Consider the following 15,066-nt stretch of genomic DNA (forward strand, 5'->3'; position numbering starts at 1 on the left):
ATAAAGCAAAGCTCTAAAATCTGATGTGTCAACACCACAATAAAGGAAGGTTTGAAAATCTGAGTTGTCACAATTCTAAGCCCTCCTTTAATCTTTATCCTATGTGTCATTTTCTTAGAATTTTTATTTTGTTTTATTAAAAATAATATTTCATCTAATACAAGCTTTATCTGGTTCAAATGTCAGACGGGGCTATGCCTTTCCAGCTTTCCTCAAACAACTACTCTCATTCAAAATTCAAATTCATTCCCAAACCAAAAAAAAATCCAAAACCTAGACTATCTTCCCATTCACGCTTCCCCTTCAACGTTTCTTTTCCAAAACCCTAGAGAGCCTCCATCTTCATCTCTGTTCCAAGCAACTGATCATCTCTTCACCTGTCGTTCCATGAAGACGGCTTCAAGGTAACTTGCAATCGAACTCGATTTTAGCTAACTTTCAACTTCTTTCAATTGGTTATCGTATGATACTCGTGGGTTTGTCGAAAACCCTAATCGGTTTTCTGAACGATCTGATAAAGGTAAATCCAAACCCTACATATGTGTTTTTTAAGGTTTTATGATCTTTATTATTCTGGATTTGGATTCATCAGATCTGATTTTAAGGTTTTGAAGCGATTCTTTCAACCAGTGCAAAAAGATGGTTCCTTCAAGAAACCCAACCTCTCTTCTTCTTCTTCACCAACACCAGCAGTCGATGGTGAAACAAAGACACCAGTAGTTGTTGAAGATGAGGAGAATAAATCCCAAAAGAAAGAACCCACAAAATTGTTAACTTGGGATGCCAACAACTTTCTTCTTCATGTTAAAAACAATTGGCCTGAGTTCACCAAGTTCATCGATGACATTGACCCTGATGTCATCACCATACAGGTCACATTCTGCCCCTCAATTTTTATTTTCTTAATATAATTAATTTTACCCTAAACAAGTTTGAATTCAATTTTTTATGAGAATTTGAGGAATGCTGTCACGTTATTGGGGATTTGTGTTGTTGGATGTTATAAATTGTGAAATGGGTTTTAGGGCTGTTAAATTTTTGGAACCAAAAAAGTATACCTTTTATCTACTGTGTTGAAATTGTGGTCTGAAATTAACATTCATTTTGATTTAGTGGTAATATTATGAAATTTTGGTTTCATTTTGTGCTTCTTTAGTTTCTAGGTTTGCTTTTGTTGCTCTAGACCTCTGGATGCATTTCATAGTGGTTATTTATTTGGGAATTTTAATTTTATGACTATTTGATTGTTCTTTATACAAGTGATAAGCATGCAGAACTATTAATGATATTTAAAAAGGTGATATGATTACAAATGCAACACAATTATGAGAAACTAGACTCACAGAAGTTTGCATTAGTCATTGCATAATGAGAATTAGAAACAAAAGAATGTGTGATATTGGAAAGATAAGTTGTTGATATTCATCTAACGGTAAAATCAATGGTAGGAAGTGAAAATGCCTGCAGCTGGAGCCAAAGGTGCTCCGAAAAACCCTAGAGAATTGAAGGACGATAATAATTCGTCACGCAAGGAAAAACTGGTACAAAATTGGGATGTCTAAACCCTAGGAGCCAAAGGAGGTTTGTTAAGGTTTTTGTTAATGTGGGTTGTCTAAAAAAAGCCACAAAATTGGATTACCTTGGGTTTAAATACTTCCTTAGGTTTAAATATTTCCTTAGGTTTAAATAAAAGGGTTTTAATAAACATAATCCTTGTGGCTACGGTTAACAATCAAAATTTTATAACCTTTTTTGGTTGGCGGTTGTTAAAGGTCAAAAAGATAACATTATGTGAGTATTCATAAATAAACACTTTTGAGATATTTTTGGTGGTTGTTTGTTTATGATAAAATATTATGTTTTTTTATTTAAGTTGTTGGTGGTTGTTTGCATGTCTGGAACCTTCAAGGAGTTGAAATCAATTATGTTAAGGACTGAGAAATCTTTTGGTCGTGATAGGTATATCATGATGTATTTGAAAATGTATGAGCCTGTGCGCAGACGCGAATGACGGAATCGAACAACCTGATTCGATCGTCCAAAACTGAATAATTTTTATTGAAAGGATGGCAAGAAGGGTGGATAAACTACTAAAGACATGATGCACTTTGTCTCTTACATGGTATGAGTCCTCTTCGTGAGTTTTTTTTTTTTTTTTTTTTTTTTTTTTTTTTTTTTTTTGTAGAAACCAAATAAATAAAGATAAGCTGCATAATGTATAATGATAAGTATTGTGAGTTAGATGTAACCGGAAATGTTTGTTTGTTAAATTACAAGACTATGTTAGACATATCCTTCTAGATACTCATGATATGTGTGTGAGATGAATAAAGTAATTAGAGATAAAAGACATTAAAACAGTTAAAAGATGAAAATCGAAAATGTTTGTGTGATCTATGCCTAACTATTGTTTTTATACAAGGGCCCTTTTTACAGGCTGGATGATGGTTTCTACCATAGTAAACAAGTTTCGTTCTTTACTTTTGCCAAATGTTATTAGCATAAGTAACCAACTTTTGTAATATGGTTTTCGAACAATGGGTTGTAAGATATGTCATTATGTACTCTATACGCATATATATATTAGTTGTAATTTTAATCTTTATATGACATATGGAGTTATATAAAGCGATTTTTATGGTTATAAAAACTTGCTTTTTTGTAGGTTTTGGAGAAGTTGTATAAAGCTATATGGTGTCAAGAGGGTAGACTGGGTAGCGTTATCATGTCTCCAATGCGGGAGTTAGCCGACCAGCTTGGAAAACACCATGGATTTAGTGTAGGTCTTGTGTATCGTTCAGCAACTCAAAAGACCATTGGTGGTCCATCAAGAAGGGTTGCCAAGGTCTAAAGATTATAACTTGTGTGATAAAGAACCTGATATTTAACGTCGTTGTACTCAATTGATTGTTTTATTTGAAGGTTGTGGGAAAAGTTTTGCCTGCACTTACAGGGATGGCCTTTCGTATACCTACTGTTGATGTTTAGGTGGTTGATCTTACTTCAAGGCTCGACAAGCCTTCTTCATATGATGATATTAAGTTTGCTATCAAGTACAGATAAACTAAACCATAATTAAATAGATTTAAAACATTTGCATATTATATTTATGGTTTTGTGAATGATAGATATTTGATCCATGCACTTGACCGTGTGTTCTTGGATGATGTTGTAGGTGACTGCAGGTCAGGCCATTGTTCTGTTTCAGCCCATTTACATAAAACTGATTTTATATAGGTTATGATTTAACTCCAACGGGTCGAAGCGGATAGGTTCAGCAACTTGGGTAAAACTGAAACGGGTTAAACTGGTTGAAGTGAATGAAATGTGGGTCTCATTTTGCTCTCATCAACCAGATGTGGGAAGCATTAGACCCGGATTGTTGCATGCCTATTTCTCTTCAGTTTGGTAGAACTCATTATTTTTTGTTAGTTGTGGACTGTGAGTTACAATATTGCTGCTTATGTATTATTTGTTCTTTGCAAATGCAATAACTTGCAAATTGATATATTTTTTTTAACACAACCCATAACCCGTGAAGCTCACGGGTATATAACCTAGTCTAATAGTCAAACAATTAAGAGCATTTACTATCGAGGCTTTTAAAGCCGCCACATCACACCCTTTCGCACTTTACATCTCTTAGAGCCAAAAAGATTTCCTAAAACAATCCACAACCACCTCTCTTACATACTTCGTTTAATAGACGTTACTCAACAAAATAAAACAATTCTTCTCCCTCACTTGTATCAGCAACTCTTTTATCTACGACAGACACTAGAAAATGATCGGGAAACTCTAATAGTTTCGTTTACGTGTCATATTGTTTTAATATTTATGCATGACCTAGTGATCTATTTATAATGAGTTTACTTATGACAAAAGTGATGTATTTTTAAATCCATACGAATGTAAGGTTATGGCATCTTAGATTGTAAAAACGACTATGGGGTGTGGGGGGCTTGGGTTGGTAGCATTATTCGACACGTGGCGATTGTGGGCTCCATTAGACCTCCTAAAAAAAGTGGGGTGTGAAAGCGGCGTGGGTTAGCGGCATTTGTGGTCCATGTTGAGTTTTTATATTTTTTTTATATACTTGAGATTTATAAAATAAAACACACACTTATATTAATTTAGAAAAAAGCTACATAACATCCTAAAAATTAAAAAAAAAAGAGTAAATTACTGTTTTGACCCCTGAGGTTTAGCCAGTTTAACTATTTTAGCCCAAAAAAAGGATTCTTTTAACATATCAGACCACAAGATTGCATTTTATAACGGTTTTGGCCACTGATACTAACTTTGTTACTTTTTATGCAGTTAAGTGTAAGAGTAATTAGGTAATTATATACCTTAGGAGCTGTTTTTTTGATAATTAGAAAGTTCTTTTAATATTTAAGAGATTATTAATGCAATTACTCAAGTTTTTTTTATTATTTCGTTATTTTAATGATTATTATTTAACAAAATATGTTTATATATACAAATAAATATATATTTTCATTAAGCGTTTGTTTTTTTATAAACGTCGTTTTTAAAATCATTTTTAAATCGTCTATCGTTTTTAAAATTATTTATTTTTAAACCGCTTGTTTATTAAAATCGTTCTTTTTAAAGTTGTTTGTCTTTTAAAGTTTTTTTAACCGATTCATTTTATACGGTTTTTTAAATCATTTTTAACTCTTTTTAAACAATTTGTTATTACAAGTCATTAACTTTTAAAACCGTTTCTTTTTGAACAGTTTTTGAAATCGTTCATTTTTAAACTTTGTATTCAGTTTACTTATAGCCGTTTGAGAAAAAGAACTTTAGAAAATTAATGATTTCAAAAATCGAAGGAATTTAAATACGATCGATTTTAAACGCACGAGTGGTTTAAAAAACGAAGATTAAAAAATGATGTTTATAAAAAAAGGGTTAACTTTGAACAATAGTAACAAAGTTTCAAGAGTGTTCTAATTAAGTCACTCATAATTTTTTTTTTTGTTCCAATTAGGTCATTCAAGTTTTATTTGATGTTTCAATCCTAGAGATTTTACCTAAATAGAAGGTCATCCATCCTACATGGCATTTATTTAGGTTTTTTATTTAAAAAAAAATTTGTTGACATGGCACATAAATGCCAAATGGGTTAAAAAAATGCGAAATGAATTTAAAATTTTTTTAAAAAATTGTAGAAAAGTTAAAAAATGAAAAAAAAAAATGTGATTTTTTTTCAAAATCTCTAAAAAGTTATCAAAATTTTTATAAGATTGTGAAAAATAGTTAGATGTCAGTAAATTTTTAATGAAAGAAAGTACTAAATACTCCTACACCAAAAACATTTAAATTATAGTCATAAAAGAAGATAAACAACTAACCATAAATAAATGTCATGTAGGATTATAACCTGCTATTCAGGTAAAATATCTAGTATTATAACACCAAAATAAAGTAGAATGATCTAATTGGAACAATAAATTTTATTAGTGATCTAATTGGAACACTCCTAAAACTTCATTACTATTCTGTGGCATATTCCCTAAAAAAAGCAAAATCTTGAATAAAGGAACTAAAAACACACGAATTTAATAAAGGAAAGGTGAAAAAATAACTAATTTTGAATAATTCAAGATTGTTGGCTGAAGGGTCTAAACTCAATAACATTTTGCTGCATGAGATGGACAAATCTTCAAGAAAAACATGCAGATGTCAGACTTTATTTTTACAAACGGCGACAAAAAAGCTACTTGAAAAACAAAAAAACAAAATGAATCATACGAAAGTCGAACCAGCCAGTTAAGATGATTCAAAAAAGAAGAAAAAGACTAGTGACAATAAAGATTTGGAAAATCAATTGTTTATATATATATTTTTTATTTTCTTTTTCAGTTGATTGTTATATAATAAAAAACACAATATATAATAAAAACGCTAAAACAGCCAAAATGTTTGTTTAAACGCTATCATCCTGTAAAACGCCCTAAAAAACTCCTAACTATAATAAAAAAACTTTAAAAAAGTATTATAAAAAACCCAAAAAATAAAAAAAATAAAAAGCAAACTTGAAAATGTAACTAGAAACAGTAATTACAAAACAGTAAAAATGAAGAGACGGAAAATTTATTATATTAGAATCTAAAATGCCAAACTTGAAAGACGGGACGTGTTACAGACTTCAGAGAAAAAAGCTTATCAAAAACAATAATTACAAACAGTACCTGAAACGACGAATACTTTATTATAATAATGCACTGCCTAACCTACGCCGCCAAAAGAAATCCTATAAAATAATAAATCTTAGCAACTACCATTTACTAAAAAAATGCCAAAATACTACTAAATACCACTGACTGCAAAACGCCAAAAAATCAAATATGGCTAATATGCTATCTTAGATATTCAGTATTTTTCTTCGTGATGCTTCATTGAATGGATTGTTAGCTGGGAGGAGTAACTCAAAAAGATTTTGCTGCATGAGATGGACAATTCTACAAGAAAAAGATATTGATGACAATCGAATGTCATTTTGTGTTCTTGAATAAGGCTTGGATGAGGAAAATAGATCAATGACACTGAAGAGTGCCATGATTATAAAGATGAAGATGACGATGAAGAAAAAGCGAAAAACCCACCTACACGACATAGATCTATGAACCCAAACATCCACAAAAAGCCACTTCAACAGACGAGCAGGCAAAATAATCAAACCGATGGGTTTGTTAAGTTTTACATAAAACGCCATATAATTAGAGAATATTCTTGTACTATTAAAGAAGAGAGAGACTGATGACAGTGAAGATTGTGAAGAGAGATCCGATTATGATTTTTAATTTATTTTCTTCGCTTCTATTTTTTCCCTGTGGTTGTGATATAATCTTACAATTGTAAAACGCCAAGTTACCACAAACGCCAAAATGTATATAAAAAATAATAGAACAATGGGCTATCTTGTTTAAAAAGCTTTGAAAAAACGCCATTCAGATAGATTCCTGACCACCCTGGGGTTCTGATGGCATACGATTTGAAAACCGCCATAAATACCATAAACGCCAAAATCTTTATACGATAAAACCATTAAACGCCATTAATTATTGAATTTGGTTAACGCCAAAATCTTAAACCACAAAAAATAAAAAAAAAAAATATTGGGAAAAACGGAACTAGAAAAGAAGAAGATAAAAGGACAAAAAATCCCCTCCGCCCTTCTCTAAGCCGTGTGACACGTGTTGGGTCAGGATGCGTTCTCACTGTTCTCACACTTGAGCGTTTTCTCCTGAACTCGTTTCTATATATATATATATATGTATATGTATATATATGTAGGGGACCGCTAAATTAAGAACCACCTCGAGTTGTAAGAACCGTGAGAACTACACCGTACGGGTCGAGGTGGACCAATTTTTTTTTTCATAAACGTAGATGCGTGTATTATAAACACATCTTTAAAAAAAATTCAAAAAAATGTCGTGTGTGTAGTTTTGAGCACCACAAGTTTGTGTTTACGGGTACCGTAAATCCTACCGGAAAATTTACGGTACCCGTAAACATACACTTGTGGTGCTCAAAAACTAATTTTTTTTAATTTTTTTACAAATGTGTTTATAATACACGCATCTACGTTTGTGAAAAAAACATTTGGTCCACCTTGCCCCGTACGATGTAGTTCTCACGGTTCTTACAACTCGAGGTGGTTCTCATTTTAGCGGACCCCTATATATGTATATGTATATGTATATGTATATGTATATGTATATGTATATGTATATGTATATGTATATGTATATGTATATGTATATGTATATGTATATGTATATGTATATGTATATATATATGGAGAAGATCATGCGAGAACCACCTCTTATTGTGAGAACCGCGAGAACCAATGTGAACACACCAAAAATGCCTAAAAATAGCTAAAAATCACACAAATTTTTTTTTTTGAATTTTTAAATATTTTTTATAAAAAAATCGCTACTTTTCGAAGCAAAAAAAAGTTTTTTAAAAAAAAATTTTTTTTTTGGCTTCTAAAAGTAGCGATTTTAACATAAAAAACATTAAAAACTTCAAAAAAAAAAAAATTAGATTTTTTTTTGATTTTTTTAGGTTTTTTGGGGGTTTAGTTTTTAGCATTTTTAGCTTGGGGGGGGGGGGTTTAGGTTTTTTTTTTTTTTTTTTGGGGGGGGGGTTGGGGTTAGGTTTTTTTTTTTTTTTTTTTTTTTGGGGGGGGGGGGGGGAGGGGGTTTAGGTTTTTTGGGGGTGGGGGTTAGGTTTTTTTTAGCTATTTTAGATTGTGTTCACATTGGTTCTCAAGTTTCTTATAATAAGGGTGGTTCTCGCATGAGCCCCTATATATATATATATATATATATATATATATATATATATATATATATATATATATATATATATATATATATATATATATAGGGCCACTAAAATGAAAACCACCCTCAGTTGTGAGAACCGAGAGAATTACTTTTCAACCATTAGATTTTCAAGATGGATGGATGAGATTAAAAGTAGTTAAAATTAATATTAAATACTTTTTGTACTATTATGTTTTTAATATTTTAATACAAAAGGGTAGTTTAGTAAGTTTATTCTTTTTTGTCTTTTTGTTTTTATTATTTTTTATTACTTTTTTGTAATATTATATTAGTTGTTTTTTAAACATATTTTTTTTATTAAAAAGCGTTTTAAATTCATATTTTTTAAGAAAAAAAAATTTTGCGCGCCGTTTTTGCACGCCGTTTTTACGACAAACATTTTCACGCGTCGTTTTTAACGCGCCTTTTTTCACGCTGTTTTTACGCTTAGCTTTTTCACGCGTCCTTTTTTTGCACAACGTTTTGACGCCCTGTTTTTAATGTGCTGTTTTTTATGTGCCGTTTTTAAAAAAAAAGTTTAAAACCGTAAAAAAAGTTTAAAAACATGTGTCTAAAACTTTTTTTTTATGGTTTTAAACGTTTTTTTTTACATTTTTTTCGCCCCGTTTTTTTACGGTTTTAAACCTTTTTTGGTAAATTAAAAAACAAAAACGTTTTACAAATATTATAAAAAAGTCTTACATTTTACAAATTTCATAAAATTTTTTTACGTTTTACATTTTACATAAAAAAGTTTTACGCTTTTCAAATTTCTTAAAAAAGTTTTACTTTTTTACGTAAATTTTTTTACGTTTTACGTTTTACATAAAAAAAGTTTTAAATTTTACAATTTACGTAAAAGTTTTACGTTTTAAGAGATAAATTTTTTTGCGTAAAGTTTTTTTTTAATGTCCAACATAAGAATCGTCGGGTATTCCATACGCGACACCCATTGGCCGAAAGGTAGCCCGCGGCAACCCAACCTGCACGCACGGAGCCCCTAGCCCACCATGCTACCAGTTCCGGGGAAAACCCGACCCTGCACCCGCCAGAGGGCACGACAATGCAAAGCCGGTAAAACCATGGTGAATCGGGAATCGAACTCGAGACCATACGGTCAGGAGTTTTCCTTCATTTCCATAACCACTGGGCCAAAGCCCAGGGTTAAAATATTTTTGCGTAAAGTTTTAAGTTACGTTTTACAAATTTCATAAAATATTTTACATAAAAGTTTGCGTTTTACAAATTTCATAAAAAAATTACCTTTTACGTTTTACGTAAAAAAGTTTTACGTTTTACGGTTTATAAATTTCATAGAAAAGTTTTACGTTTTACGTTTTACAAATTTCATAAAAAAGTTTTACTTTTTACGGTTTTAACCTTTTTTTCTACAAATACTTTTTTTCAATTTTTTTTACGAAAACATTTTTACGGTTTTAAACTTTTTTTACACAAAACGAACTCACTCAAAAATCACAACTCAGTAGGTGTCTCAGATAGATTGAACTTATCTATCTTATCAACATCGAATGGAAAAAAAATATAAAAAACAACAACAAAACTCAAAATCAAGAGTGGATCTTGAAAAAAAAATGGGGTTTGGTTCGGAGTTCCAAATAATCATGGCTACAAAGGTGAAAGCTCGACAAATAATTTGTGAAATGTTTTTCTCCAACCCGATTTAATCTGACTTGTTTTTACGTAACCCGTTTTGACCTGATTTCTTTTTAGGCAACCTGTTTAAACCCCGACTTGTTTTTAGCCAACCTATTTTGACCCGACTTGATTTGTGTCGACCCATTTTTTGCACCCTCTCCAAAAAAACTCTGGATCCATCACTAATTGTGTTTAAACCATAGCTGTTAAGATGCGATTTGGTTGTGTTGCCTTTTTAGTATCATGTTTAAATTTTTGAAGATTTTAATACAATTATATAAAATCATTTTTTGTTTTATTTTTATTATAAAATTAGAGATTAGGATATTCAGTATAGTTTTATAATTCTTATATTACAAAAAGAAAAAAGATTTATCACTTATATATATATATATATATATATATATATATATATTTTCTTATATATGTTGGATTCCAATGGCCAATGCTACTTATATTTTCTAGTCACACCATCTTTTTAAAGCAATTATATTTTAGGTTGTTTTGTTTTGTTTTGATGTATGAACCTCTTTTTCCTTATTGTGGGATCAGTGAGGCTCACCACTAAAGATCAGACAACTTCTTTATTAGTATTATTCATTTTAGTTTTTGGTATAAAAATAATACATTCTCATTATCTTTATTTATTTTTTTTTGTGTGTTGAGTTACATGTTTGTTTTAAGAATAAGGTTTTATTTTTCAATACAATATATAGCATTTTAAATAACAAATTGTTATATTGCATGATATCTAGATCATGTTTGAAGTTAAAGATTGTCAGATGAAATGATGTTTTAAAGGAGAGGTTGGGAGTAGCTAGATTATCAGATAAGATAAGAAAAGAGAAATTAAGATGGTTTGGGCATGTGAAAAGGAGGCAAACGACTGAGCCAGTTAAAGTGGTAGAAACCCTCACTTTAGAGAGGAGGAGTAGAGGCATACCTAAATTAACATGGGACGAGCGGATTAGACAGGACTTACTAGGGTTCCACCTCTCTGATGACATTGTCCATGATAGGAGTTCGTAGAGACGTAGGATTAGGGTTAAGAACTTCTAGGGGAGGGTATAAATGTGTTTTAACTGTGTCGTAGTGACCTACTTTTGTTTGCATGTTAGGTGGAATTTACATGTGATTGTTTCTTGTATATGTGCTTATAGGTTGTTTCTAATGCTATATTTGCCTAATTTTAACCATGTATGTCACACCCCAACCGATGGCGGAATCATCGGGGCACGACACTAGGCAAATCAGATTGCTCAAGAGAATTCATAACAACTATAAAGCGACGATATTCATTACATTTGTTATCCCATACTAACAAAAAATACAATCACATAAGTTATCACAGATTTCTTGTCCTCTCGAATAATACAAATCCGACAACCTAGATTTTTTGGTGAGTTTCTAGACTTCCTAGCTTGATTTGATGTAGACTGTGACTAAACCTGCAACATACGTTAAAACAACGTCAATACAAAAGTATTGACTAGTATACAAGTTTTGATAGTAGCAAGAAATAGATAAAAAGTGCTGCGAATTACCAAATACATAAACGAGATACCTCAACATACATCAATATAAGATAGATACTACCAGCTAAGTCACTCGAGCTGCGATTGCGATTGCTATTCATCCTAACTAGATCCCGTCGGGTACTATAGTACTATACTAGTTAAGGTGGGACCTTGCGAGTATAAGTCCTACCACATATGTAACTAGCATCACGTGTAAATATGCATAACAATTATTCGCAAGTGATAAACAGTTTGATTGATTGATTAATTCGTTTTGATAAATTCGATTTGATAGGAACATATGTTACACCCAAAATGCGATAAAAAGGGTTCGAGTATACTCAAAGTCGGTGTTCAGCAAGTAAACACAACTTGGTTGGATTGAAGGGAGCGCGTCTGAGATTAGCCTAGTTACAAATTGATAGTGTAAGCGTTGAACAGGGCGTTAAACGGTGGCGAGTGAACCAAGTGTCGAATGGCAATCCGATCGAGTGGCTATCCGATCGGTTGGCCATTCGATAGGATGTCAACCCGTTCGGATGGTCATCCGATCGGATGGCCATTCGATTGGATTGACATTCGTTTGGTAAGGATGTATTTGTGTGTGATGGCTTTGAAGTTGTCGTTGTGGCATTTTGAAAACAGAGAAGTATGTCTACCCTTCAGGTCGATCGATCCAACAGTCGTTCGATCGGATAGCGATCCGGTTGATAGGACATTTAGTGAGAACAAGTTCACAGCATGATTGTCACTCGATCGGATAGCAATCCGATCGATTGGCAATCCGTTAGCTACTGATGATCTTTGAAAATTATGAAAATGATTAAGTGTCGAAGTTCCAAAAGTCAAATGATCGGATGGTCGTACGATCGGATAGCTATCCGATCGAGCTGCAATCCGTTCGACGTTCAGATCTTTAAAAATTTGAACAAAAGTTTAAGTGTGGAACCAAGTGCAAGCCGATCGGATAGTCGTTCGATTGGATGGCTATCCGATCGGGCGGCAATCCGTCCCAACGAACCTAATCGTCTTGAACCTGATTATTTTTTGAAAGGTTTGTGGTTTGATCGAGACGGTATGACAACGTATTAAACAATGGAACTCCACTAAGGCCAAATCATCAGATCGGATGGGAATCACCCCGTCCGATCAGTTAACTATCCTTGACGGTTGTTCGTTGATGTGCATGTAGTGTAATATATTTTAGGTGTACATTTATGCCCTTTTTACACTTTTTTAGCCAAGTTTTAAATTTATAAAACACGATATTTACTAACACTAAACACACATATGGGCAAGTGTACCCATCGTGAGCGTAGTATAGTGTTGGTAAGATACCGAGGTCGTCGAAGGACACAAGAGCTTTTAGTACCGGTTTATCCTCAACGTCTAATCAAATCAAAGGATAAATTACACTTTTTGTCCTTTATGTTTGTATCAGATTGCAATGGATAGCCTTTAACTTTAATCATTACAGTCACAATCCTTTATTTGTAAAACTCATTACACGCTACGTCCTTTGACTATAACCTGGTTAAAGTTTTCAGTTCACTAGGGCATGTGCAAGGCACACAAGGGTATATTTTTAATTTTACCATGTTTAATAATATATTTAAATAAATAAACATCTCTGTCTCCCATTCTCAAATTCACAGTTTCTGACTTTCTCTAACGAACCCCCAGCACCACCATCAAGTCCGCCGCCACCGCTATGACAACCACCATCACTATATCCGCCGCCACCACCACCATATTCGCCGCCACCACCACCATATCCGCCACCACCACCACCATATCCGCCGCCACCACCACCAAATCCCCATCTCTACTACCACCAAAACCAACCCGCACCACCACCACCACCTAGAGGGAGTGGGAAACTGAGAAAGAGAAAGAGATGAGGGAGGTATAGGGATCCGACGACCTAACTAAAGTTCCGAGTCAGAGGATGGTGGGTGATGTTAAGCAAACCTGCGATGACGAAGTTGGTGAGATATAGGGCTCCGGCGACCTAACTAAAGTTCCGGTTGATTCCAACAATTTTTCTGGTAAGCTTCGTTTCAGGTTCATCAAGATTTATAGAAGATAAATTTTGGTGGATATTAATGGCAAACCCATCCTTCAAGTATTATGGTGCAATCAAGATTTGTAGGGCAAACCCTACCTTCAAGTAAATTGGTGAGATATAGGGCTCCGGCGACCTAACTAAATTCAGTTAGGCTTTGTTAATCCCGTGACTTGAAGTTTGGTGGATATTAATGGCAAACCCAACCTTCAAGTACTATGGTGCAATCAAGATTTGTAGAAGATAAATTTTGGAATTTGGCACCAGTAGACAGTTGTTCACCTACCCTGTCATAATTGTGTTTTTTTAAAGATTTTGTTGATTAATTGCTTGTCTATCTAAAATTGGAGGTCCCTAAATATGTGATTAATTTGTTGTGTCTTTTCTTACGTACCAGGTCCATCCAAGTTCTGATGCTTATCTTGCAGCAATTATAAGTTATAAGGCTCTTCCTTACAAGAAAGCTGAGAAGAAGCTTATCCATCTTATTCTACACGCTATTGCCCTCGTACTTGGTATTATTGGGATTTATATGGCGTTCAAGAACCACAATGAAAGTGGTATTGCAAATCTATACAGTTCACATTCCTGGCTTGGTATCGGGCTTATTTCTCTTTATGGCATTCAGGTAATTTGGTGGAGGGGTTAGGGGCAGTGGGTGTGGCTAGAGTGGTGGCTGTAGGATGCGGCGGTGGTGGCGGCAGGATGAGGTGGTGGTGGCAAGATGTGGTGGTTAGGGTTTTAGGGTTAGGAAACTGGGGAAGAAGGATTGGATATGAAAATTTTTTGTTTTTATTTATTAAACAATTAAATAAAAACATGAATTGACCAAAATACCCTTAACTGAATAAACTTAACTGAAAAATTTAACTTAGTTAGTGCCAAAGGACATAGGGTGTTATTAGTTTTACAAAAAAAGGAACGTGACTGTAATTGTTGAAGTTAGAAAAAGGTTTTTAAACTAGAAAAATAAAACTAACTAAAATGGTGAAAAATAAAATAAAAGTAAAAACAGATAGACAAGATGAATCATGTCACACCCCGACCGCGTATAACATGCAACCGCGGCGGAAAACGTCGGGGAGTGTTGTGGACAGAATTAAATTGTTCCATAACCATGGCATACAAGTTGTATTTTATTTATAAACAAAGGTGTTACATTGTCTTAGAAAGAGAGTACGGAAATCAAAACATAATTATGCTAGTTCAACTTCATTTTTAGGCTCTAAGGCACAGGTCCGCCCTAGAATCATGATCATCGTCCTATGGAATAGCTCCTGAAAACACATGTGAAAGTAGGTACGTCAGCATAAAAATGCCTGTGAGATACATAGGTTTTGTGAAAATGGGATTCATGACTTGGGTTTTAAAGAATGTTTAATAACAGTCAGTCATGAACCTTGTAATTTGTTTTGCTTTGTAAATCATTTGAAAAATGATAACATCAAACGATATGTATAGATAAGTGCAAGGTTAAACG

General features: G+C 33.1%; 1 protein-coding gene across 1 annotated transcript; it reads left to right on the forward strand.

Annotated features, from left to right (window-relative positions):
• The first annotated feature begins 515 nt into the window (after positions 1–515).
• LOC110925595 (DNA-(apurinic or apyrimidinic site) endonuclease-like) lies at positions 516–1,593 on the forward strand. Its single transcript, XM_022169512.2, has 2 exons — positions 516–872; positions 1,449–1,593. The coding sequence occupies exons 1-2, from the start codon at positions 540–542 to the stop codon at positions 1,560–1,562; spliced, it is 447 nt and encodes a 148-aa protein (XP_022025204.2). The 5' UTR covers positions 516–539; the 3' UTR covers positions 1,563–1,593.
• The last annotated feature ends 13,473 nt before the right edge of the window (positions 1,594–15,066 follow it).

The sequence above is a fragment of the Helianthus annuus genome, chromosome 17 (assembly GCF_002127325.2).
Source record: "Helianthus annuus cultivar XRQ/B chromosome 17, HanXRQr2.0-SUNRISE, whole genome shotgun sequence".
Classification (NCBI taxonomy): domain Eukaryota; kingdom Viridiplantae; phylum Streptophyta; class Magnoliopsida; order Asterales; family Asteraceae; genus Helianthus; species Helianthus annuus.